General features: G+C 32.5%; 2 protein-coding genes across 3 annotated transcripts; both read left to right on the forward strand.

Annotated features, from left to right (window-relative positions):
* Positions 1 to 451: 451 nt before the first annotated feature.
* LOC113858951 (naringenin,2-oxoglutarate 3-dioxygenase-like) lies at positions 452 to 2881 on the forward strand. Its single transcript, XM_027491763.1, has 3 exons — positions 452 to 814; positions 1340 to 1768; positions 2557 to 2881. The coding sequence occupies exons 1-3, from the start codon at positions 452 to 454 to the stop codon at positions 2857 to 2859; spliced, it is 1095 nt and encodes a 364-aa protein (XP_027347564.1). The 3' UTR covers positions 2860 to 2881.
* A 3776-nt stretch (positions 2882 to 6657) lies between these two features.
* LOC113858252 (DNA-(apurinic or apyrimidinic site) lyase 2) lies at positions 6658 to 18673 on the forward strand. Of its 2 annotated transcripts, none has more exons than XM_027490787.1 (10): positions 6658 to 6802; positions 6875 to 6986; positions 7464 to 7682; positions 7910 to 7995; positions 8302 to 8417; positions 8505 to 8585; positions 10678 to 10878; positions 11204 to 11367; positions 11458 to 12152; positions 18213 to 18673. In XM_027490787.1, the coding sequence occupies exons 1-10, from the start codon at positions 6683 to 6685 to the stop codon at positions 18282 to 18284; spliced, it is 1866 nt and encodes a 621-aa protein (XP_027346588.1). In that variant the 5' UTR covers positions 6658 to 6682; the 3' UTR covers positions 18285 to 18673. The 2 variants fall into 2 exon arrangements, with proteins under 2 accessions (XP_027346588.1, XP_027346590.1); XM_027490789.1 differs by having other exon boundaries at positions 11213 to 11367.
* Positions 18674 to 26430: the final 7757 nt, after the last annotated feature.

A 26430-nucleotide genomic window follows, 5' to 3' on the forward strand; every position in this document is an offset into this window, starting at 1 on the left:
TTTATTTTAAAGAAATCTTATATCAATAAATTTTTTTTAAATGACCCCAATAAGTGAAAAAAAGCCGTTTTTAAGAGTACGTGTATATAATAAAAAAAAGTACATATAAATTATATATAGTATTAATTTTTAGCTTCAAATATCGAGCTAAATGGTTAGCTTCTAGAAAGTCAGATACGAAAGTTTGGTGGGAACTTATGGCAAGACGCACAAGAAGAGAAAGTTAGGTAGCATTGTGACTGTCCCATTAAACAACTAAAAAATACGGAGAAGGAGCTATCACTCTTGGCGTCACCCTATATAACACGACCTCATCTTCCATTCTCACACCAGCCCCTCAAACTTGCACTCTATATATAGAAATACACAACAAAGCGCACACATCATACGGAGACATACATACACATACATTGCCACATCAAAATTAACAATCATATATCAAACAAATACAATGGCACCCGTGAAAACTCTTACTTACCTCTCACAGGAGAAGACTCTAGAATCTAGTTTCGTTCGGGACGAAGACGAGCGTCCCAAAGTGGCCTACAACGAATTCAGCAACGACATTCCCGTTATTTCTCTGGCTGGAATCGACGAGGTTGATGGACGCAGATCAGAGATTTGCCAGAAGATCGTAGAGGCTTGCGAGGATTGGGGTATATTTCAGGTGGTTGATCACGGTGTTGATGATCAACTTATAGCTCAAATGACTCGTCTAGCTAAAGAGTTCTTCGCTTTGCCACCTGAAGAGAAGCTTCGCTTTGACATGTCTGGTGGTAAAAAGGGTGGCTTCATTGTCTCCAGCCATCTCCAAGTAACTATTCTCATTACGCCGTCACCTTTGAATTTTGCAGGAAAGAAAATGACCAGGAGAGAAAATAAATATAAAATGAAAAAAAAAACTAAATAAAAGAACTTTTTTTATTTTTTAATTAAAAATGTCATTATTCGTAATTTTTTCTCTTCTCTATATTCTTTTCTCTTGACAAATAATCTGTCATGTTTGTATTGCTTTTTTTACATGGATAACTTATGGCCGGAGTAGATGTTTCATGTTTGTATTGTAGCATTCTTAATCAAAGTGACTTAAAAGATATAAATTGAATTTTATTTACAAATAATATAAATCAAAACTCTTATTTAGCATGATTCAAATGTTTAAATAATTTGCAAACTCTTATTTACAAATTGTAGTCACATCATTAGACTGTTTTTAGTTGAATTTATTATATAAAGTAATCATTTATTTTATAATTAATTTGTGAAAATTATAAAAATACATAGACAACGAGGGTCTAAGATGTGGGTGTGGTTTGGTGAACTTGGGACTTTTTTACAGGGGGAATCGGTGAAGGATTGGAGAGAGCTTGTGACATACTTCTCATACCCAATAAGAGAGAGGGACTATTCAAGGTGGCCAGACACACCTGAAGGGTGGAGAAAGGTGACTGAGGAATACAGCGAGAAGGTGATGGGTTTGGCATGCAAGCTTTTGGAGGTGTTATCGGAAGCAATGGGGTTAGAGAAGAAGGCTCTAACCGAAGCATGCGTCGATATGGACCAGAAAGTTGTGATCAATTACTACCCAAAATGCCCCCAACCTGATCTCACGCTTGGGCTTAAGCGTCACACTGATCCTGGCACCATCACTTTGCTTCTTCAAGACCAAGTGGGTGGCCTTCAGGCAACAAAGGATGATGGTAAGACATGGATAACTGTTCAGCCTGTGGAGGGCGCTTTCGTTGTCAATCTTGGAGACCATGGTCATGTGAGTATATATGCAAATTTTAATGCTTCAATTTTATGTGTCCCACATAGTTATGATTATAGGTTCAATTTATACAACTAGACTCCCAATTTCGCCTTCTCAATTTTTCCTTTTTGTTATTGCATGCCAAATGCTAATCAATTATAATACATAAAGAAAAGACAAATATATACATGACGATGCATGTATTTTTTAAGCGCTATATTAGAAGATATTCTCTTAACAAATACACTTCAATATTTTAGTTTTAATTAACATATAATGAATGTTATAAGTCTATAATTATTTCGTCGGAATCATTATATTATGCATGCTAATAATTTAATCAGAAATTTTTATATTATTTAATACTCGTTTTCTTTGGCATACTTGTCATCACAAATTTTTAAAACGTAAAAAATAATGACGATCAGTGCATGAATGATATCTTTTAATTGTTTGTTAAAATCATTATATTCAAATGTGAAGGATGTCAAAATTTCTCTCTAATTGATTATTCAATTCTTAAAGTATGATTTACGCACTTTTTAATTATAATGTTTTTAGAAAGACACTAGATGATATATAGTTTATCGGTTCACACTTTTGGCCGTATATTTTTTTTGTGTTTCATAATTGGTTCAATTTTTTGTCATATTTTTTTTCACCTGGAGAGGGACATTTAAAAGTGTCCTTTCGAATTTGAAATTGTATATTTGGAATACGTGAACGTAAAAGGTGAAAAGAAAGTTGCATATAATTAATATTGTTTTTGAATAATTTAAAAACGGAATTGATTTTGAATGCAGTATCTCAGTAATAGAAGGTTCAAGAATGCTGATCACCAAGCGGTGGTTAACTCCAACTCTAGCCGTTTGTCAATAGCCACGTTTCAGAACCCAGCACCAAATGCAACTGTGTACCCTTTGAAGGTTAGAGAGGGAGAGAAACCTGTGCTGGAGGAACCAATCACTTTTGCTGAAATGTACAGAAGGAAAATGAGCAAGGACATTGAGATTGCAAGGATGAAGAAGCTGGCTAATGAAAAGCAATTGCAAGAACTTGAGAAGGCAAAACTGGAGTCCAAGGCTTTGAATGAGATTCTTGCTTAGACTTCAGTGATACTATCAGTGCCCTCTTGGTGTTAATTTTTGCATTTTTGAAGGGCCACGAATCTCTCTTAGTTTATATAGCTCTGTGCTTGTCTTGTGTCGTTGAATAATGTTCAATTTGTCCATGTCTGTGGAGACCATATATATCATATAAAAGGAAATAAGTTGCAACTCCTTTATTGGCTGCATGATCTACCATTTCCATTTCGGTCCGGTCATGTGCTGATGTGAGAGGATTTTAATTTGCACCTAAGTGTTGTTGATACTGGACATTATTAATTCAATTTTACGTATTATCTTTTAAATTTTCTATAAAAACAATGTCATGCGTAAAAACATTTGCTGTAGTTTAATTTGATATATAAACGACACAAAAATGAATATGAAAGGGTTTTTCATTCCTTGTTGACAAAAAGATGCCTTGCAATTAAGGAACTCTGTGTAGGTTATAAAAAATAGTTGGTGTGGTGTGGGACTTTACAATTTTATTAATTTTTTATGAAAATTGTACTCAAAATATTTTTACTAATAAAAAAAAATACGTAACAAGTTAAAAAAATATATTATTATATATAATTTATTTAAAATTATATTATTTATTACATGATTTTATTATTATCATTATTATATATATATATATTAAATTTTTTATTATTTTTTTATAAAATTTTAGTTTTAAATAAAATATAATTTATATTTAAGTAATTTCTATTTATTATAAATAAAAATTATAACATAATATATTGATATAATAATTATATAATTCAATATTAATAATAATAAAATTAAAAATATAAAAATATAATTTATTATTTTTTAAAAAATTTTAATTCATTTAATTTTGCTTGCATCTTATTCTTGATCTTTAGTGTTTTTAAATGTAACAAATATAATAATTTATTATTAAATAAATTTATTATTTAAATAAATGTATAAATATTTTTAGTTTCAAATATAATATAATTTCTATTTATTATAAATAAAATAATTATAACATAATATATTAATATAATAATTAAATATTAATAATAATATAATTAAGAATATAAAAATATATTAATATATTATTATTATTTTTTTTAAATTTTGATTGCTTTGGTTTTATTCAAAGACTTAACTATTATTTAATTTATTTAAATGTAGTAAATATAATAATTTATTATTAAATAAATTTATTATTTAAACATATGTTTAAATGTTATTAATTATAATTGTTTATGTATGGTATCCTGAAAATTTTTAAAGATACCGTAAAATTTACCAAAATAGTTACACGATATTATTTTAAATGTTATTTAAATTGGATCAAAAACTAAAAAAGGTTAGAAATATAAATTACAAAACGATGAATGGATAATTTAGAAATAAAAAATTTTAAAATTAGAAAATAGAAATTCAATTTTAATTGAAGTATTTTTTTTAATTCAGTTTTAAAAATAAATTTAGTTCAAATTAAACTATATACATAAATGAATGAAACTATCAGATTATTTATCTTACTATTCATATTTTATAAATAGATATTATATTATTGCTCTCATAATTTTCTTTTATAAGTTATTTTTTTAACATTATTTATAAATTTACTATTCCCAGAAAAATGTTAGATTTCAGCTAATGTTTGCTTATTTTACTTAAATTAATAAAAGATAATAACATAATAACAATATCGAGAGTCTTAACTCTTAAGTCAAATAGAATTGCAAATTTTATTAATCATAATAATCGTTGAGGTTAAATTCATCATATGCTAATACGTTGAAGTCACTAGTTCCACCATTAGCAAAGCCTACAAAAAGAAAATTATTTTAATCCTAATATCAGCAGTTACGTAATTTTAATTTATACTTCACCTTCACCTAATTAAAAAATTAAAAAAAAATAATTCAAACTACAATATAATACTTTAGAAAATGAAATATATGAAACGTTAACCATCTTTATTACTTAATGATTCTTCAAATCATAATACTTCTTGTCACTTCTTTAGCAAGTTATTATAAATAATTTTTTATATTAATACCTTCTAACTTTGCTATCATCCCCATTTCGTACATAAAATATTTTGAAGAAGCGTATTTTGACTATTAAACACTTCTTTAAAACCCCTATACAACAATAATTGCCATTGTAATTTATCTTACTAGACTCTTTTCCCACTATCACTAGAACAGGGGTCTACTAGCTTCCGAACCATGAAAAAAATCATCTCATTCGTTATCACACATAAATTTACTTCATTTTTAAAAGTTTCTTTTACTAAAATTGATTTTTTTTCAGAAAAATTTTATCGACCCAATTCACCTTTTCTTCAGTTGACATCATTTATCCAATACTAATGTATACCTAATAATTTTAGAGAATTTGTTAAGCATTGTAATAACTATAGCTGCAACGAAGAAAATTGGGAATGACGAATCAATAATTAAAAAATCGTATAAAACTTTAAAAATTATCTGCTTAATCAAATCTAAATTTGGGAGTTTAATTATGCATGGTAAAAGTATTAACACTCCATAATATCCATAAAAATAATTATTCTAAATTGTATAAAAATTAAAGTTTTATTTCATTCATAAATTTGATATTTTATTTATTTTTTAAATAATAAAAATTAAATTTTAAAATAATTGGACTTAACTGGTTTTATCCCGCTTTCATGTATTTCTCATTTTAATGGAGAAATTAGGGTTATGTAATTTTGAAAAGAAATTTTTTTAAAAGGTATAAAATTAAAAATAAAAATTTTATTAAAAATTTACAAAATTAAAAGTACACCTTTTGAAGATGTTAAAATGATTAAGAGAAATATGCATTTTTTTTTTTAGTTTTATCTGAAAATAAGATTGAAAAATCTAAAATATTATAAAAGAGAGATGATTTTCAATTAAAATTGTTGCAGAATATAAATATGTTGACAATCTTTCGTTCTTAAATTTTGTCTCAAACAAAGTGGCAATTAATCTCCACATATTGATTCTTTCGTCGAATTATTTTACAAGAGTAATTATGTTATTTTACAAATTAGTTTTTATTGATAATTCTTTCATCGGATTACTTTGTTTATATTGTATTTAACATTAAACTAATTTTTAAAAAATATTTATTGATTAAGAACTGATTAAAAATAAAACTATACAATTAAACATAACTTTTGCTTTAATTTCTGAAGTTATTTTAATTAAATTATAAATTATGATGATAACTAATATTCAAGTTAAACAAACTGTGTATTTAATACTTTATCCATCCATTTTACTTACATACAGATTAACTAATATGGTTAACATCTATATTTGTATTATTTTTAAAAATATTTTAAACATGCCCATTTACTTATGAAATATAATTATAATTCGTGCATTAAATTATTCAAAACGTGTGGGATTATAAATACTTGAACACAGATAAAAAAAAGTGCCTTATAATAATGTACAAGTCTCTTTTAAACATTACAAATTTTAATAATTTATTACTTGATTATATAATATAAGTTTCCATATAATTAAAAAATAAAAAATGAATAAAGATAAAATATAATTAAACAAGAACATCGAATATTATTTTAAACTTTTAAAATGATATGTAAATAAAAAAAAAAAAACCCACTTGGAAGTCAATTAAAAGACACAACATGATATAAAATTTTAGGAATTAACTACTGCTACAATTTTTACTAAAATAAAAAAAAAAGCTTCTGTAAATTCTTTTCTGCAATTTTTAGGAAACCTGTTTCCAACTTGCGAGAAGGGGTTTAACCATCGTCTCTTCTGCAAAACGGAACAAAAACACCGCAGAACCAATGGAATGTGTGTGACAGTGTATGAGAGAGAGAATGAAGATAGTGAGTTACAACGTGAACGGCATGAGACCGCGCATAGCGCAGTTTGGGTCTCTCCGGAATCTGCTGAACTCATTCGACGCAGACATCATTTGCTTTCAGGTGCTTCCAATTCCATTTCTTCAACATTTGGTTTCTTTATCATCACCCTATTCACTATTCACATCTTCACAGGAGACTAAACTAAGGAGGCAGGAAGTCACAGCCGATTTGGTGATGGCCGATGGATACGAATCATTCTTTTCCTGCACCCGCACCTCCGAGAAGGGCCGAACCGGTTATTCCGGTAACCTCTTCTTTCACTTTCATTCTAAACCAAATCAGTTGATTAAGTAACAAAATTCAGATGAATTTATGTAAAGTAATTTTATTGCTGTGGGGATTCTTTTTCGTTAGATATTAAAGGCCAACTGTGGTGTGTTAGCAACACGTTAAAGGAAGAGCAAGAGGGTTATGAGTCTAATTGCCATGGTTTTCTTAAGACAAAAAATTACTCAAACTTAAACTCACTCTCTCCTGCATTATTGGATCCGGCCCCCACTCAATTCCAATGTTTTAAATGGGTCTTAAAGGAAAATTTTCTTTATTATAATTTATGGATTAATGCCCACCGGAGAGGGTGTTCCTTTGTGGCAGTTGAAAATCTAGTTTAATGTTGCCAAGAGGAGTTGTCAAGATGAACGAAACTCTTGCTTAATTATGCTTATGACCTTGACAACTCTAAATCGTAATTCTTTGGTGGTAAATTGGGTTGAGTGTGCAGGTGTTATTACATTTTGTCGTGTAAAGTCTGCATTTTCAAGTAATGAAGTGGCCTTGCCCCTGGCGGCAGAGGAAGGCTTCACTGGTCTTATGGGAAACTCTCAAACTAGCAAAGACGAATTGTCATTCTTGGTGGAAGATCTTGAGGAATTTTCAAAAGATGAGCTTTTAAGTGTTGATTGTGAGGGACGATGCATTATCACAGATCACAGTCACTTTGGTGAGTATTCTCTGTGTGTGCCTACTATCAACATATATCTAGTTAAAGGAAAATTTTTGAAAGATGGCTCCCTTGATTACCTTTTTCCGATGTGTGATGCAATATAAAAGTTCATGAATGTGACTAGAAAGAATGATATTTATATTTCTTAGGAATTAATCATTGTCCCTGGTTTTTCTTCTTTAAAAGAAATTTATATTTGTGTACTTGTGTTTAAATCTGTTCAGTTCTTTTCAATGTGTATGGGCCTCGAGCTGGAAGTGATGACATGGAAAGGATTCAGTTTAAGCAAAAATTTTACAGGATATTACAGGTATTTGAAATGTTTCTATGGTAATGGAATCAATGAATGATATGACCAAATACATAAGTCATTGCGTTGCAAAATTATGTTTGTCCATCAGATTATGTTTATGGTTTAAGATACTCTAAAGCTAGTTTTTCAAAATTAGTATCATTACTATTTCTTTTGTGTTACCTGTAAATAGTATGACTCAATGAATACTAAACTGTCAAAAAACGGAAACTCTACTTTTTAAATTTATGGTCAGTATTCACCTTTGGTGGCTCTGTTTTCTTTTGTTTTCTGTTTGATTGATGTTGATAATCTCTTTAATAGAAAAGATTGGAGTCTCTCCTGCATCAGGGAAGGAAAATATTTGTTGTTGGTGATCTCAATATTGCACCATTTGCAATTGATCGATGTGATGCAGGACCTGATTTTGATAATAACGAGTAAGCTGATTCCCAGAATTCATTGACGTATTTTTAATGTCTAATATGCTGATATTATCTCAACACTTTGCCTGAATTCATATGTAGGTTTAGAAGATGGTTCAAATCAATGTTAATTGAAAATGGAGGCCAATTTTCTGATGTGTTCAGAGCAAAACATCCTGATAGGTATGGGTGTTTGAGTTACCTGTTTTGTTACATATCAAATATTGATGTGCACCCCGTGATATTGATACCTATTGAACATTGCCTCATTTGAAAATGGAGGATGTTTTAATTCTATCTATAGAAAGAGATAGAGGGAGAGAGAGAGCTTGAATTGGATACTCTACTATGTGTAGAGACCCTACCTAATACACACACGAATAGAGATGTACATAAGCATTAATGGGCTAGGTCCATTACGACTACTCATAACAATATATAACCTAATCCTAATACAATTACTCATAACATTCAATTTGTAAAATCTTTCAGTCTTGCCATCTTTTCTTTTCATGTGTATATATGGGTATAATATATTAATATCTTTTATCTTTATATGGGATTATATTGATTTCAAATTGAAGTCACTCTTAATGATGGGAAAAGAGCGAATGAAAATATAGAAGGATTATAAACTCAAACAGATTAAGTAAATTTTGCATATTATCACATAATTCAAGTTGGAGAAATAAAAGAATCCCTTAAGAGGATTAGTATTCTTATTGAAGTTTGGAAATGTATGAGAGAACAAGGAATTTGTTAACTTTCTACACTCTTTAATGAGATTTTGAGATCTAAGAATATGCTAGATGAGTAGAGAAAAACTACTTAGATTCGTCTATACTATAATAGGATGATATGTGAAATTGTGCAAATTATAGAGGGATAAAAAATTTTAGTTAACACTGAAATTATGGGAAAAGGTGATTGAACACATACTAAGAGAAGAAACTAAGATTGAAGATAATTAATTTAGTTTTATGTTAGAAAAGTTGACAATAGAAGCTATATACCTTTAACGAAAGTTGATAAAAAAAATACCAGTACAAAGAGAAACATTTTCATGATTTTTATTGATTTAGAAAATATATATGACTGTGAATCAAGAAAAGTATTGTAAAATACTTTAGAAAAAAAGGAGTTTGTGTAACATATATTCGTACTATATAAGACATCTATAATGGGTTAAGTGGTTAACTACACATGTGAAAACTCCTAAAGTTGTATTTAAGAACTTCCTTATAGGAATAAGTTTACATTAGAGTTCTGTTTTGAGTCATTAATTGTTTAAGCTAGTCTTAGATGTGCTTACTAATGATATACAAAAAATTATCCTCAAGTGTATGTTCTTTGCAGATGACATTTATGATTGAAGAAAAAAACAATGATTATGTAATGGAAGTTAAAATTCAAAATAGTGTAGTATTTAAGTTTAGCTATTTGGGATCGATTCTAAGGAATTATGGATAAATTAATGCAGGTATTATTCATATAATACAAGTTAGGTGGTTAAAATGGAAAAAGACATTAAGAGTTATTTGTGATAGTAAAATACTTATCAAATTAAAAGAAAAATTCTATCACACTATTAATGACCAACTATCTTATATGGTAGTGAATATTGACCTTTAAAGAAATAATATGAGAAAAAAATAGGAGTTACAAAAATAAGGATACAAAGATGGATTAATGGTCTCACGAAAATGGACAAGATAAGAAATAATAATCTACGAGGAATATTATAGTAGTTCTTATTATGGAAGAGTTGACAAAATCACTTTAAATGATTTGAACATGTTCAAAGAAGGAAATTAGAATCACTAATAAGAAGAGTGGATGGGATGATGTTTAGTTCAATGAAAAGGGGTAGAAGAAGACCTAATATAATTTTAGAAAAAATTATTAAAAGAAATCTATTGTAAATAATATTTCAGACAAAATTTAGTTTTTCACTGTATTCAATGACGTTGTATAATCTATGTAATGGACTTTACCTAGTGGGATAAGGCTTGATTATTGTTGGATTATAAAAATGGATTGCTTGAAAATATTAAACTATGTTTCAACTTTAATTCTTATTTTTAGTCTCTGTGACACATTTTTCTAGGCATGCAGTTGTTATTTGGCTAGTCATTGCCCCATCTCTGTATTTTCCCTTTTTCCTGCATCTTCCTTTCAAATTATACTGTGTGTTTTTCATATTTGTGGTTACATCTTCAATATGATGAGTATTAATCTTATTTAGTCATATTGTACATATTGAGATTTTATGCAGAAGAGAAGCATACACCTGTTGGCCACAAAATACAGGTGCTGAAGTATTTAACTTTGGGAGTAGGATTGACCATATTCTGTGTGCTGGTTCATGCTTACATGAATCAGATGACCTGCAATGCCATAGTTTTATAAGATGCCATGTTAAGGAATGTGACATTATGACACAGTACAAACGGTGTAAATCAGAAAGCATACTGAGGTAAGATGCAAGCATTGCTCGTGGAATATATTGCTAATTTGTCTTTGAACCTAGATGGTTGTTTTATTTTTTATCTTTTTGGATGTTAACGTTAGGTGCTGGGTGATACCATAACATGCCTTATGTATTGAATAATATCATTTTACATGACACATTTATACATAATACCACTAGGAATAATATCATATTTATACCTTTTTTTTTTCACTCCTAGTGGTTCTTCACCAGTACTATATCAAATGGTTCAAGATTTGCAAACATATGTTCTGCATGACAGCCTGGGGGCTAGGATAGTAGTTTTAACAGTCTTTTGTGATTTGCTCAGTGCCCATAGATGGAAGGAGGGAGGACGTAGCATTAAACTGGAAGGATCCGATCATGCTCCAGTTTATATGACTTTACATGAAATTCCTGAGGTCCCTCAGCATAGTACTCCTTCCTTGTCTGCTAGATATGTTCCCATGGTTCATGGCATACAGCAAACTCTAGGTACAAAACATCGTTTCTGCTTTGGATGAGAATTACTGTCCATACTCAATATGATGTTAATGCATATTGTTTCTGAACCTCCTCTTGCAGTGTCAGTGTTGATGAAAAGGCAAGCTTCTGAACGAATGAAGTCATGCAAAATAATACATGAAGGCATTGCAATTGGTAGTACTTGTGGGAGTGAAACAGCAGTTAACAAAGCTGGTTCTGCCACAAGACTAAATGAGTGTCATTTTCCTCCAAGCCAGGATTATGAAGGTGGCATTTTGGAGGCAAATGAACTTTCTGGAGGTTCATCTCAGGAGGCTGTTTCTAAATCAGGAAGTGAATATGAAAAATCAATAACTAGGAAATGTAATAAATCCAAGAAAAAAGCAAGAAATAGTCACTCATCCCAACTCTCACTTTGGTCATTTTTTCAGAAAAGTACACATCTTGACAATGGTGTCAATGACCCATGTACTGATTACTCAAATAATCAGGCAGAACCCTCTCAACCCAATCCTCATTTGCACAAAACTTCTACAGTTTTTGATCATAATAGCAGTCCAAAGCAATATGAGTTGGATAGTGATGCATGTCATCAGGATTTAGCTGAACCAAATGGTAGCTCCACAAAGGAAGAAAAGAGTAATGTGGCTTCACTAGAGTGGCAACGGATACAAAAATTGATGCAGAACAGTATACCTGTTTGCAAGGGCCATAAAGAACCTTGTATTGCCCGGGTGGTAAAGAAACAAGGATCTAATTTTGGACGCAGATTCTATGTTTGTGCTCGTGCTGAGGTAATCTGTTTCTATTTAATGGTTTTAGGCACTATGCTTCTAAGTTCTAACCCATTTAAAGGCTATACTTAATTCATTTTGCAAGGATTAACAAAGATATTGTTTAAAGCAATTAATCACTGAAGTTTATATGTTTGGTGGGTGGGGGCAGGTGGGAGGATACATAATTAAGAACAGTAGTTCACTATGCTTGAATCAGTGAAATATAGAGTTGAGATCAATTATTTTTTCAAATATTTAGAAGGATACATTGTTCTAATAGAAACTATCGGAACTAAGTAGCCATAATCACAAAGCTAAAAGGGTTTGAAGTACAGGTATATATTATATTTTTATATAGAGTTAGCATCCATTGACAATATTATAAAGAGTATAAAATCTTACCATATTCCTTAAAAAATAAATTTTATCAATAAAGTTCTGAAAATTTAAAGTACCAATTTTCTGTCATTTCTCCATCCCTTTAAAGATTAGCAGTGTTAACTTCTAAATCAGTCAATGATCCAATTTTCGCAGTTATCCCTATTTTCCCATCAACATGCCACATTTTCCGAGAATAAGCTAAATTTTGTACCACAAATCCTCATCCTTGGATACTGCATACTGAAAACTACGTTGCTTTTCCTCCCAAATTCTTTCTGTCTTTTTGATGAAGAAACTCATTAGGGATTTGAATATAATCTGAATTTGAAAGGAAAGATAGATTATTAGTTTAGTGATCAGAAGCACTTGAATCGAAATTTCAAGATCAAAATAGAAGTAGACAAATTGTTGAATTACAAGAATGAGGTATGCTAAAAGAGAGAAAAGTGAGAGAACATGTAGATATTGATAGGAATTGTGCCCCATCCTCTAGATGGAGAAAGGTCTACCAGCGTAGATCCAAGACTATTAGGCCTTAATGTGTGAGGGGGGAATTATTTTGTAATAGAATCAGGAGTTAGGGGCACATGGGAAAATTTGTAATAAGTTAGTTAGTGAGGATGGGAAGGAATGGGCAAGCTAATTCTGTTATATTGAGTGCTACTTGTATGGAGAGGGGTATCCTAGGATTTGAATTGATATTTTGGGGCAGAGAGATTCTCTCTTGCTGGGGGAGCATAGCTCTCAGAATTCCTTCATTGTTTACCCCTTTCTATTCTTTCTTCTTGGTATATTCTTGCTCTGCAGGTCCCTTTGATACTATATGTATCAATCACCTTGAAAATTTCTTTGGGAGATTCTGCCTGAGAGAAACCAAGAAAAGACAGAATAGTGTAGCAACCAAATAAACCAGGGCAGCAGCCAAATAAGAGGAGCATACAAACCAAAAAACTAAGGGACAAGAACCAAACAAGATGTCACTGTGGAAAAGAAGTCCAATACTCTAAGTGAGTTTGATCACACCTACTAGATCAGATGGTCTTACTCTCCTTTTTATTAAAATTTGAATGCACCATTGAGTCTGTATTGAGTGTATAGAGTATCCATAAGGTTGAGGATTGTGACAATGTACAGGATAATGATGCTAGACATATCCATTTATCACTTTCAATGTCAACTTTGATGATGCTCTGGAAAAGGAATTTGATGGAGTGGATACTATAACTGGATCAATTGAAAGAAAACCCCTGACAAAGGAAAAGAAAGTGTTGAGTGCTCAAGGGGAAGAAGATCCATGGAATGACAGAGAATGTGGCTGGCTAGTTTGTAATGCAAAGGATTGTAGTAATTGTGATGCTAAGAATCCCTTCAATTCAATTCCAACTGGATCAACATGCTTTGGTTTATTGTCTTTGAAAACATGGCTCACTGCAAAGGATGAGGGAGGCTCATGGGTTTTGCTAGTGTGTTTTGTTGAAGTCCCACATTGACTTTAGATATGGCTAAATAAGAGCGTACAAAAGTTAAAGCAATTCTCACTTTATGAAGCTTTTGAGGTTGAGTTAGGCTTAAAGCCGAACATCAACATGATACTTAAAGCCTATTGTAGATCCAATATTGGGTCACCCTTGACTGAAAAAAAAATTAGTCCCACAACTTTTTTCAGTGCAATTAACCTACCCTTGCGGATTTTCTCAATGCAACATACCTGGTCATGTAGCTTTCTTAGTGTTTTTCCACACTTTAGATGTTCAATCTTGAGCATGAGGGGGTGTATTGAAGTCTTAGATTCAATGTTGTCAAGATTGGGATGTTACCTAGAATTGAAAGGGGGGTCAAAAATTGTAAATCGTGGGATTGTAAAATAGATTGTAAGATCCTACTAAACATATCAAGCTATACTTAAATATATATATAAGCATAAAAAATAACATACATAAGGAAATTAACATCTAAATCACATAATTTAATTAAACATAACTTAATAGTCATAGATTTTAGATCCAATACAACACATAATTAATCAAACTAGTAATAATCATTACAATAAATTTTGCAAGTCCTAATCAGGATAATCATTTTCCAAATAGTCATCTTTATCAATATCATCCACATTAGAGTCTAATATACCTTTTTTTAACACCATTGAATTTTACTGAAATCTTCTCTTTTGGTTCAATCCATTTCCTAATAAATGAAACCCATGACTGACTTGTCCTCTAAATCTACCTTACGCAACACTCTAATTAAGGGATAAGCACCATTTAAACAATTCACGATATCTTTCCAAAACTCTTTATTTATAACTAGATTTTCAATAACTATTTCGTCTTTAGTTTTGGCAAACTTATTATCCTTCCATTCTTTGGATGTAAACATTCTCAATAATAATTCTTTATTATCATTCAAGCATTCCAAAGTCAAGTAAGAAGTTGCAAAACATTTAGTTGCAGGTCTAATTAAATTTGTACCTTAAGTAAGGTAATGCAACAAAGATATAAAGCCAATTTTAGAATAGTTGTAAATTGTAAATTTTTTTCCTGTTTGCAATAGTTTCTTTATATAATGGAATCTTCTTTTCAAAATTCTCCAACATAAAATCAATACAATGTGCAGCACAAGGTGTCCCATGAAGCTTTTTCCTCTTCTCATCAACATTTCTCTTTGTTGCCTTATAATTTGCAGCATTATCTATCACAATTTGTACCACATTTGCTTCTCCAACATCTTCAACATCATCTATTATCTTAAAAATTTTGTTTGCTATTTTTCATATGTCAAATGCATCAATAGACTTCAAAAACATAGTTCCTGTAGGACTATTTACCAAAAAATTAAGTATAGTCCTCCTTTTGTCGATCTATCCATCAATCATTATGGTGCATTTTTTTTTTCATGTAGCTTTGTGCTCTTCTAAAATGATATTTGTCTTACTAACTTTTTGGTTCAAATATTTTACTCGAATTTCATGGTAGGACGGTGGCTTAAATCTAATTCCATGTAAAGCAATCTTCTCACACATCTTTTTAAATTCTTCACTCTTTACAAAATTCAAAGATATTGCATTATTGTAAAAAAATGAAGCAATTTCTGAACATACATCCTCTCTCAAACCTTGCTTAAAAATTAAATTGATTGTAGCTTGAGTGATCACTCCTTTTTCCTTGAGAAGAGTTGCTGGACTTTCAACATCACCTTGTATTTTTCTTTTGTTCTCATTTTCAAATTTACCAACATCACTTATTCCCTTTCCTTCAAGCTCTTGTTGTGTGTTTGTTTTTTTATGAATTTTCCTTACAATTTAACAATGTCCCGCATTTGTCTTTGAACATCATCAGAGACAGCCATGTAAGCTCCAATACTTTGCTTTGTTCTTGACAAATGATGTTTGAAACAATAAATTCCTCCAGTATATTCATTCTCACAATATTTACATTTAATTTTTCTAGTATTTTTAAAAACAGAAACACTACGATTCTACGCTACATCATTTCTTTTTCCAGCAGTATTGTTTGATTTTGATCTCAAAGTTCTACTTCTACCAACAATTTCACTTCCTGCAACTCTACTTGATTGAATCCATAGTAGTTAATCCCTGATAGTGGCGCGGAGCGGCCAACCTCAAAAACACTATAGCGGGAATAGCGGTAGCAAGATGACCGCTATTATGAAGTTTTCATACACACATACATGCTGAAAAATATAAAACTAATATGCAAATGTGGAACAAAACCAAAAAAGGAAGAAAATAAATAACAAAAAGCAAAAGGTGCAGGAGCAGCCATTACTTCTACTTGAAGCTTTGAAATTTGAAAAAAGAACAAAGTAGGGGAATCAAAATAGAGAAGGAAATAAATAACAAAAAGCAAAGGGTGTAGGAGCAACCCTTACTTCTACTTGAAGCTTTGAAATTTGAAACAAAACAAAGTAGGAGAATCAAAACAGAGAAGGAAATAAAAGACCAGAAAAGAAAAATAGAAAAAAAAAGTTCAGTCATCGAAAAATGTGCAGTTTGTCAGAGATGGAGAAGACCTGAAAGTGTTTGGGTGATGTTGGAAGCTTCGCTGACCTTGAACACGACGACAAGAGATAAAGAAAATGACTCAAAATAATTTGGGTCACATTATAGGCTTCACCGGAGACGATGAAGATGGCCAGAAAACCTCCCTTTCTTGTTAGAAGCCTCGGCAGAGATGAAGACCACACTCCAGCGATGGAAACAGAGAGAAAAGAGATGAAATGAGAAATGAGAGAAGAGCTAAGAGGAGAGCTGAGGGAGAGAGTTGAAAGGTGAGTTGAGGGGCTAGGGTTTGCGAGAGGGAGGGAGAAGATTCAGAAAATAAAAGGGGGCCAAAATCCCAATATTGTCCCCCTAAAAAGCCCCCAAAGTTAAAAAAATAGAAGGCAGATTCAGAATTTTTAGGGAGAACAGCATAGGGGCCGCTACAGCGGCGATTTTTGGCCTCTATACGCGGTGTGACATCCGCGACACTGAACCGTGACGCTATATGGTCGCCATAGCGGAACTGTGCCGCTCCGCTCCGTTCTGCCACGATTGCGGCCGCTATTGATAACTATGATTGAATCCCCTTCCCTTTTCTATTGTCACCAACTTCATTTCTAATATTAGCCGCCACGCAGCAATGAAAGAACAAAAACATAGGAAAAATGAAGAACTGAGACCCACCTATGTAGAACCACCTACACTCACACAGAACTGTGGAGCAGGGTAGTGAACCAGAACAGTAAACTGGAACAACAAACACCCACCAATACAAAACCAATGGGAAGAAGAAAGGAAAGAACAGCGGAAACCCACACTGTAGAAGTCGTAGAATCAAAACCCAAATCCACAAACAGCCTTCGTCGCACGGTTCAAAACAGAGAGATGAGAGAATGAGTGTTGTTGCTTGAGAGAGAACTCTAAAATGGGGTAAAAAATGCTCTAGAAATGTTTTTAAAAATTGGGTTGCAAAAACCCGCGCACCAAGATCGGATCGGATCATTGATCCTATGATCCTAAGGAGAAAGATCGGGATCTTTCCCACTCTTGCTGTTTTCTGCCTAGTTCCGATCAAGATTGCAGAGCAGGGTACATATCGTACGATCTTGCGATTAAAATTGTGATTTTAACAACATTGCTCACATTGATTATACGGCTATATAATAGCTTATAGAGGTTAAAGTAATCCTCACCTTACAAGTTAGTTTTTGTTATTGAATTAGGCTGAAAGCTCAAATTCAACAGGTTTGAGTTAAGAGAGAAGGATGGAAGTGGAAGGGACAAAAGAAAAGTAGAGATAACTGTGTAAATTGGCTGCTTAGCTGAGTTAGCAGTTAACACTGTTAATCCTTGGACAGAAGAAAGAATAAATTTAGAATTTTAACTTTTAGGGAGTAGATTGATTTTAAGGACCAAAATAAGGTTTTACTCTTGTATGAAGTAGAACACTTGCACCATATGTTTAGAAGAAAAGTAATAGGCGTCACTTATTTGAAGAGAAGGATTGGATTTCAATTAGCTATGTTTGAGCTTCTCATGTGTTTTCCATAAGTTATATTGTAGCCACAACTGCTGATAGGTTAGATAATCTTCTGTTTTACACCTTGTCCTGTTTTGGTCTCTCATTTCATAATTTGTGCATCACCACCCATGTAGTTTAGGTGGTGAATGTTAACTTGTTTTTCTACTTACAGGGTCCTGCATCTAATCCCGAAGCAAATTGTGGTTACTTTAAGTGGGCTACTTCCAAGTCTATGAATAAATAATGGGAGCAAATGCCATTTCAATCAAAGGATGATTCATTTGCCAGCCTCATCCTAGTACCTTTGATGATGAATATGGAGCTGAAATATCAGTTTTGCATGATTATGAAAATTACTAACTTCTTTGAAGGAGCTGCCTCTCATAATCATTTGTCCACACCCTTATTACAAACATCCTCATAGCTTCCTGCTACCATTGTGAATTTTGTTTTTCAGTTATAATCAGCTGTTGCCACCATGTAAGTAAAATAGTAGTAGGCATGTTTCTCCATAGAGGAGACTAATTAAAGGATAGACTTAAACTAATTGGATAAAAAACTTGTTCTGTTGTCAATGCTCCATCTCAGCATATAACCTGGCTGGACCGTACCACGCTCTAACACCAAATTGAGGCGACCTGCATTTATTTAATGGACTTTTTGCTTAACACCATCTTGGGTTTGAAATTTGCTCCATCATGTGTGGGCTCTAGTTAATGTGTGCTTAAGCTCCCCAATCCCCGCATTTTCTTTTGGCTAAAAGCTTCAATACCTTTAAGGGGCAAATGATCAATTGAAGTGGCAGGATTTGTTAATTATACGTGCCTGCATGATTATTCATAGGTGGTAAAGTCCACATGGAGTAGCCAGTCACATTACCGTGAAGCACTGAGATTTAATTTTGGTTTTGCTGCTACTAATATTGAGGTATACTTTGAGCTTGGTGTCTTTAGCGTGATTTTCTGTTAGGACCAATTTGATTGACTGATAGAAAAGCACATTGTTGAGAAGAATAGCATATTTAGGTACTTTATGTAGATATTCAATTTTATGATCTTTTATAGTTTTATCTGATTTTGTATATATAACTATCTAATATCAATAATTGGATAAATTTTGGTTTAGAGTACCTGTATTTTTCATTGGAAGCAATTATATATAAGCTAAGTAAATTTCCTATGGGTGGCAACTTTTTTTCAGTATTTAACACAATTATGTTTTCTGAAACTCAAACAATTAGATAATAATTTAATATAATGTCATATTCAAATTTTTAATAACATAATAAAAATTAGCATTGTTTATTTAATAATTCAGTGTACAATGTCATATTCAAAATTTTAATAACATTATAAAAATTAACATTGTTTATTTGATAATGATTGCAGTGTTTTATTGAGCAATTTTTTTTACTTCTATATGTTTATAAATCGTTGAGTATGATGTTGGTAATGATGAATAAATTGATAGCTTTTAAAATAAAAGAGAAAATTATAAAGGACAAAATTAAAAAATAATTGAAAAAGAAATAGTTAAGCTTGTTTTCGAGGATATTAGATTTTTATTAATATAAAAGAATATTTATATATATAGTGGATACCATATTTGAATAATAGGCGTGAACTTGATCACAAGTAAACTTGGTACTTTAAAACAATGTTACATATTTATGCCAATACAAATTCTTACATCTATAAACTTTGCTAAGCTGGTTTATGATAAAATTCCTAGCACTCTACATTATGGTACAAAGTCAAGAATTCGACAGGCGAAGTATCAAATTTCTTGCCCATGTTCTTTTAAAAAAAAAAAATTAATTCCGAAATATGCTGAACAGTTAAATAACACCAATTCAATAGTGATTAGTCACAGTAGAAGTGACTTACAACTTAGATGAATTTCATCTATAATGTTAGAGATTTACCATTTTAAAAGGATTTTACCTTACTATCACTCCTAACTTTGAGGATTAATGCAGTTTGATTCCAATCTATTTTCTCTATTGTATCCTCTTTTTTGATCCAGTTCTAACAGATTTCCGGTGTAAAAAAATGTTTAAGACTCATGATTAGATAAGATATCACGTTCAAAGCTATAAAAAAAATTACATCACCACAATATGTTATGAATGTGTGTACAAAGATGGTTAAGACTCATAATTGATTAGATTAATTGAGCTGGACCAAACAGTAACTGAATAAATTGCCATTGAAGATAGATATTATAATTATAAACGACTAACATATCTATATCTATAAATATAATTATCTATTTATCTATTTATTAATTTTATAAATATAAGTCTTTTTCTTCACTTTCCTTGTTTGTCCCTTGAGAGTTATTTTCTTTCCCAATTTCATTACAACTTTTTTTACACGGATCCAGTCCTAAGCTCAAGCAAAACCACCTGTGTTACAAGTTTGTTCTCTCTGGGAATCAATTGCTCTCCATTATTCTCGAGTTTTGACTTCCCCTTGCTCATACTTTTTTCAACAATAAGGTCAACAGCTGAGTCTGAGAATCATAATAGTGAAAACAAATTCAAGATGCATTACGGGGTGTCAAATCCTGTCGGATGAACTGATTCATTAACTTGAAATGATATTGAATTTCAACATTTTCAATTAACATGGCTAGAACAAAACGTAATAAAGGAAAAGAACTAAGAAATACTTAAATTTTCATGATTGTATAAAGGTATGGCGAAGACATACTTCTTCACAGCTGAATTTCCCACAAGACATTGAGAGATGTTTTACATTTGACTAAGACCTGCTTTTCCTTTGATGGAGATGAAGCAGCGATTACTCTCAAAATGACAGGAGAAGCCAATGTAGGAACCTAGGTAGAATATGAGGATTGAGGAACTTAGTATATGCAAATTGTTCAAATTCATGTAACACAATGTTTTGAAATACAGAGGTCCATGATTTAAACTCACTATTTCACCTAATTAATGGCCAACAGCCCTGTGCTTCCTCTGCTCAGCAAGTAATTACCATTGTAAACAATTATTCATTTAGCAAAAAACCTGAAACCCTGAGAAGTAATATTTGTTGGAACAAGAGCAAAAACTTAAATACACTCACGAAATGCAATAACAGAGAGAGGAAAAGTGAGAGAGCATGTATTCTGTATATTTCATCTTTTACGAAATGTTGGTATTTATAGCATACCAGAAACAACTAAAACAAACTGATAGTTAGGAATGATAAAATGTTGAATTGACTTATTCAACTAATTCTATCTATTGGTTAGAATTACTTCTAACACCTCCTCTTGATTCAAACCAATTACAAACTAACAACATTCAAAAAATTCTCTTAACTCTTTGAACTTTTCACTCTTCAAAGACGGTCATAATGTCATTAAGTTGTTTCTCAGTTCTACAATGCTGTAGTCTGGTCTTTCCCTTACTTACTTGATCTCTGAGGAAATGGAATTTGGTGTCTATGTGCTTGCTCCTACCGTGTGACACAGGATTCTTAGCCAAATCAATTGCTGATTTGCTATCTACCAACAAATCCATTGTCTCACTAGTAAACACCTTCAATTCTTTGAGTAAAGAGGATAACCACAAAGCTTGACAGGCAGCTGCAATGTATTCAGCCTCACAAGTAGACAACGCTACTACTGTTTTCTTTTTAGAATTCCAGGATATAGGAGATCTTGACAACAGGAACACTTGCCCTATGGTACTCCTTCTGTCAACCAGATCACCACACCAGTCAGAATCAGAATAGGCTACAAGGTGTAGACTATCATCTCCCTTAGTGTGATGAGGAAACAAAATGCCATATCCAAGTGTTCCGCTAAGATACCTCATGATTCTTTTAGCTGCAGTCAAGTGTGATTGTCTAGGATCACTCATGAACCTGGTGACCAAACCAACACTAAAGGTTCTGGCCTGCTGTGACAAATAAATCTCAGGCTGCCAACAATCTGCCTGAAGATAGTTTCATCAATAGAGTCCTCATCTTCACTCGTCACAAGTTTCACATTTAATTCAGCTGGAGTCTCTACTGGTTTACAAACCATCATTTTAAATTTCTTCAAGACTTCAGAAATATACTTTCTTTGATGCATGAGAATGCCTCTCTTAGTGTAGGAGAACTCCATTCCCAGAAAATAAGATAGAATACCTAGATCGGTCATCTCAAATTCACTCTTCAATCCTTGCTTGAGTGATTCAATGATAGTCAAACTATTATCAGTGTTAAGTAAATCGTCAACATACAAGCATAACATCAAAATCTCAGTTTCACCTACTATTTTGATATACACACCATGCTCGACTGAGCATTTCTGAAAACCAAAACCAGTGAGAAAAGAATCAATTCTTTTGTTCCATGCCCTAGGTGCTTGTTTTAAGCCATACAGGGCTTTCTTCAGTCTCAAAACCTTCTATTCTTTACCTTTACATATGAAGCCAGGAGGTTGTACCACAAATACTTCTTCATCAAGTGGCCCATTTAGAAAGGCTGACTTGACATCTAGTTGCCACAGTTTTCAATTTCTCCAACTAGCTAGTGAAACAATCAATCTTACAGTCTCCAATCTTGCTACTGGAGCAAATAGTTCAGTATAGTCTAAGCCTTCCTTCTGCATGAATCCTTTAGCCACCAACCTGGCTTTATGTTTGGCAATCATTCCATCAGGCTTGAGTTTAGTTTTAAAAACCCATTTAACAACAATAGGCTTTTTGTTCTGAGGTAAATTTACCATTTCCCATGTATCAGTTTTTTCAATGCTTTTCAATTCTTCCTCCATTGCTGATCTCTATACTTCCTTAGAGACAACTTCCTCAAAGGTAGTAGGTTCCATGTTTGCCATAAGTGCCATATGCTGAACCAAATCATCATCATCAGTAATTACACTATCAGAGTAAATCTGATAATCTCTGAGTCTGAAGGGAAAACTTCTGGCTCTTGTAAATCTATCAATTTTCACCAGAGGTTTATTATTAATCACTTCTGGATGTATTTCTCTCACTAGATCATCATTCCATCAAGCTGAATCTTCTGTATTGTCTCAGAAGTAGACTGAAATTCTCCCTATGAGCTTAATTCATCAAAGTAAACATTTCTACTGAACAGAACTTGTTGAATCTTTGGATTATATAGCTTGTATGAACCAATAGAACTGTATCCAACAAAAATCATTGGCTCACTCTTGTCATCCAACTTCTTTCTCCTCTGATCAAGAACATGCCTATAACATAAAGATCCAAAAATTCTGAAATGTTTGACTGAATGTTTGCTTCCTGACCAAGCTTCTTCTGGAACCATAGAGTCAAGCCTCTTGGTTGGACACCTATTCAGAATATATACAGTTGTCATAGCTGTTTCACCCCAGAAACTGTGAGGAAGATTCTTCTCTTTAAGTATGCTTCTAACCATGTTCAAGATTGTCCTATTCCTTCTTTCTGCAATGTCATTGCGTTGGGGAGTGTATGGAGCAGTTACCTTATGAACTATACCATGTTCTTTACACAGATCTTCAAGTTCTCCAGATGTGAATTCACCTCCGCCATCTGTTTTCAGAATTTTAATGTACTTTCCAAATTGCTTTTCAACAAAAACTTTGAAATCTTTAAAAATATTGAACACTTCACTCTTGACTTTAATTAGGTAAAGTCACACTTTCCTACTTCTATCATCAACAAAAGAGACAAAATATCTATTTCCTCCTAATGATGGAGTGTCAAAAGGTCTACAAACATCTGAGTAAACAACATGCAGTATTTCATTGGTCTTAGAAGCAGTAAAATTGCTGAAGGAATTCCTAGGTTGTTTGCTGATTAAGCAAGTGTCACATATCTTCTTAGGAATTTTAATTGAAGGAAGACTAGTCAACATTTCTTTAGATTTCAGGAGATTCATATCTTTAAAATTTAAGTGGCCAAGTCTAAGATGCCATAACCATGAATCATCTAACAAAGTAGCAGCGGAAAGACACTGAGATTCAATAGTGTTTAAGCTTACCTTGAAGATTCTGTTCTTGGCCAATGGAGCTTTCATCACTAGTCTCTTTGCTTTGTCATGAATTTCTAGAAAACCTTTAACTGAATTCACTGAACATCCTTTCTCCAAGAGTTGACCCAAACTAATCAAGTTAGTGGTCATTCCAGGAACATATAAAACATCTGTAATCACTGCTTGTCTTCCATCTTCTCTTTTGACTAGAACATTTCCAGAACCTTCAGCCTGAGTGGCTCTATTGTCTGCAAATTTCACTGTACTTTTCTTCTTTGGGTCAAAATTGACAATCCAATCTCGATGCCTAGTCATATGATTGGAACATCCAGAATCTATGTACCATACTTCATTGTTATAAGATTCTGAATTGGTGATCATCATTAGCATCAAAGGTTGTTCCTCGGAGTTCGCTTCATTCTCTTCTTTAACCATGTGTGCATAATAATCTTCGTGTGACTAGCTTTCTCGATGATCTACATGACTTGTTAGGGTTGTACATTCTGTAGAAAAGTGTCCAATTCGATTACAATTGAAGCATTTGATCCTTTTCCTATCAATTTTTTTTTCTTCCTCCTCGCCAATTATTAAAGTTCCCTCATTTATTAGAACTTTCTTATTGATCTTGATCAATCTTTCCTCTTTCTTGGCTTTCAACATTTTTTCCAAAGCCATCTCTGGAATCTCTCCCACGACCTCGACCTCTGAATTTTCCTATAGCGTCCTCTTCTTGAGGTCTGAGCCTGCAGTGCTTGATGTTTACCAGGCTTCTCTGAACCTCTTTCAATGAATCTCTGTTCATGTGCCTCCAGAGAACCTTGAAGTTCTTCTACCTTCAATTCCTCGAGCTTCTTGAATTTTTCAATGGCTACAACAATGTGGTCGAATTTGGGACTGAGCGTTCTCAGAATCTTTTCTACAATTGTTTGATCTGAGATTTTCTCACCACAATTCTTCATGGCATTCGTGTGAGTGATGATTCTGTTGAAGAATTCAGCTATTTTTTCATTATTCTCCATTTGCATTAATTCGTATTGACGCCTCATCGTCTGTAATCTCACCTTCTTTAATTGCTCTGCACCTTCACTGCATTTCTCTAGGATCTACCACGCTTCTCGCGAAGTTGCAACGCCTGCAATCTTCTCAAAGTGCACCTCATCAACACATTGATGAATTAAGAACATCACTTTACAATCTTTCTTCTTATTTTCTTTGTGAAGCGCCTTCTGTCCTTCTATGGAATCTTCAGTGAGCGTTGGATAACCTTCTTCAACAATTTCTGTGACTTCCTGATAGCCCAAAATCGCCTTCATCTGCACACGCCACCGATCCCAGTTCTTTCCATTGAGAATGGGAAGATTTGCTGAGAAATTCGCGCCAGTTGATCCCATCGTGTGTGTCGCAAAGATCCCTCAATCGAAACCTTGGCTCTGGATACCAATTTTGTTGGAGCAAGAGCAAAAACTTAAACACACAAAATGCAATAACAGAGAGAAAAAAAGTGAGAGAGAATATATTCTGTATATTTCATCTTTTACGAAAGGTTGATATTTATAGCATACCAGAAGCAACTAAAACAAACTGATAGTTAGGAATGATAAAATGTTGAATTGACTTATTCAACTAATCCTATCTATTGGTTAGAATTACTTCTAGCAATATCAAGGAAATCATTAGAATTTAAAGACAAATTACTCTTATTGATTATCACAAAATATCCAGAACCAAGGTTGAAATTATGTTCTTGATTGAAATATCAATATAATGTATTGACCACCGAAGACAATTTTAAAAATGGAACTCATGTATGATGGAAGCCAGTGTTGGTTGTAGTGGAAGTGGGATGTAACCCCAAGAGAACCTTATCATGTAAAGGTTCAAATTGAATTTAGATTCGGTGCAAGAAAATAAGGGTGCAATCGGTATAGTTGAATGTAAAGTATCCATACTTTGCTTTTGTACAAATCAGATGTAATTTAATGAGTCATTGGACGAAAGATTGAACAACAACTACAGAACAACTGTGTCGTTATTCAACTGTATTGAATCCAGATTCATTCAAATCCTGCAATCACCACATCTAGGAGGGCTCGAACTTGTAACTAACCACCACCGTTGGCCTGCAGATTAGTTTCACAATTATGCTCGTTATACCTATGTCAAAGATAAAAGACATAAAAATGGACATGCATAATGGAGAAGTATATTTACAACTATAAGCAGCATATGTAGATTTACTCTTCAATTGTTCAGATTCCACTGCTTCACATCTATCTGATTTCTCAAACATCCTTACGAAAGATTGCTCCCTGAAACAACTAAACCTCTTTCAGGAAAATAAAAAGGAAAGGATCATATTCTTGAAGTTGTAAAGCATTGAAGAAGAAATAGGATCATTTGAAAATCTCAGCCCCA

The sequence above is a fragment of the Abrus precatorius genome, unplaced genomic scaffold (genome assembly GCF_003935025.1).
Source record: "Abrus precatorius isolate BTA unplaced genomic scaffold, Abrus_2018 Scaffold2, whole genome shotgun sequence".
Classification (NCBI taxonomy): domain Eukaryota; kingdom Viridiplantae; phylum Streptophyta; class Magnoliopsida; order Fabales; family Fabaceae; genus Abrus; species Abrus precatorius.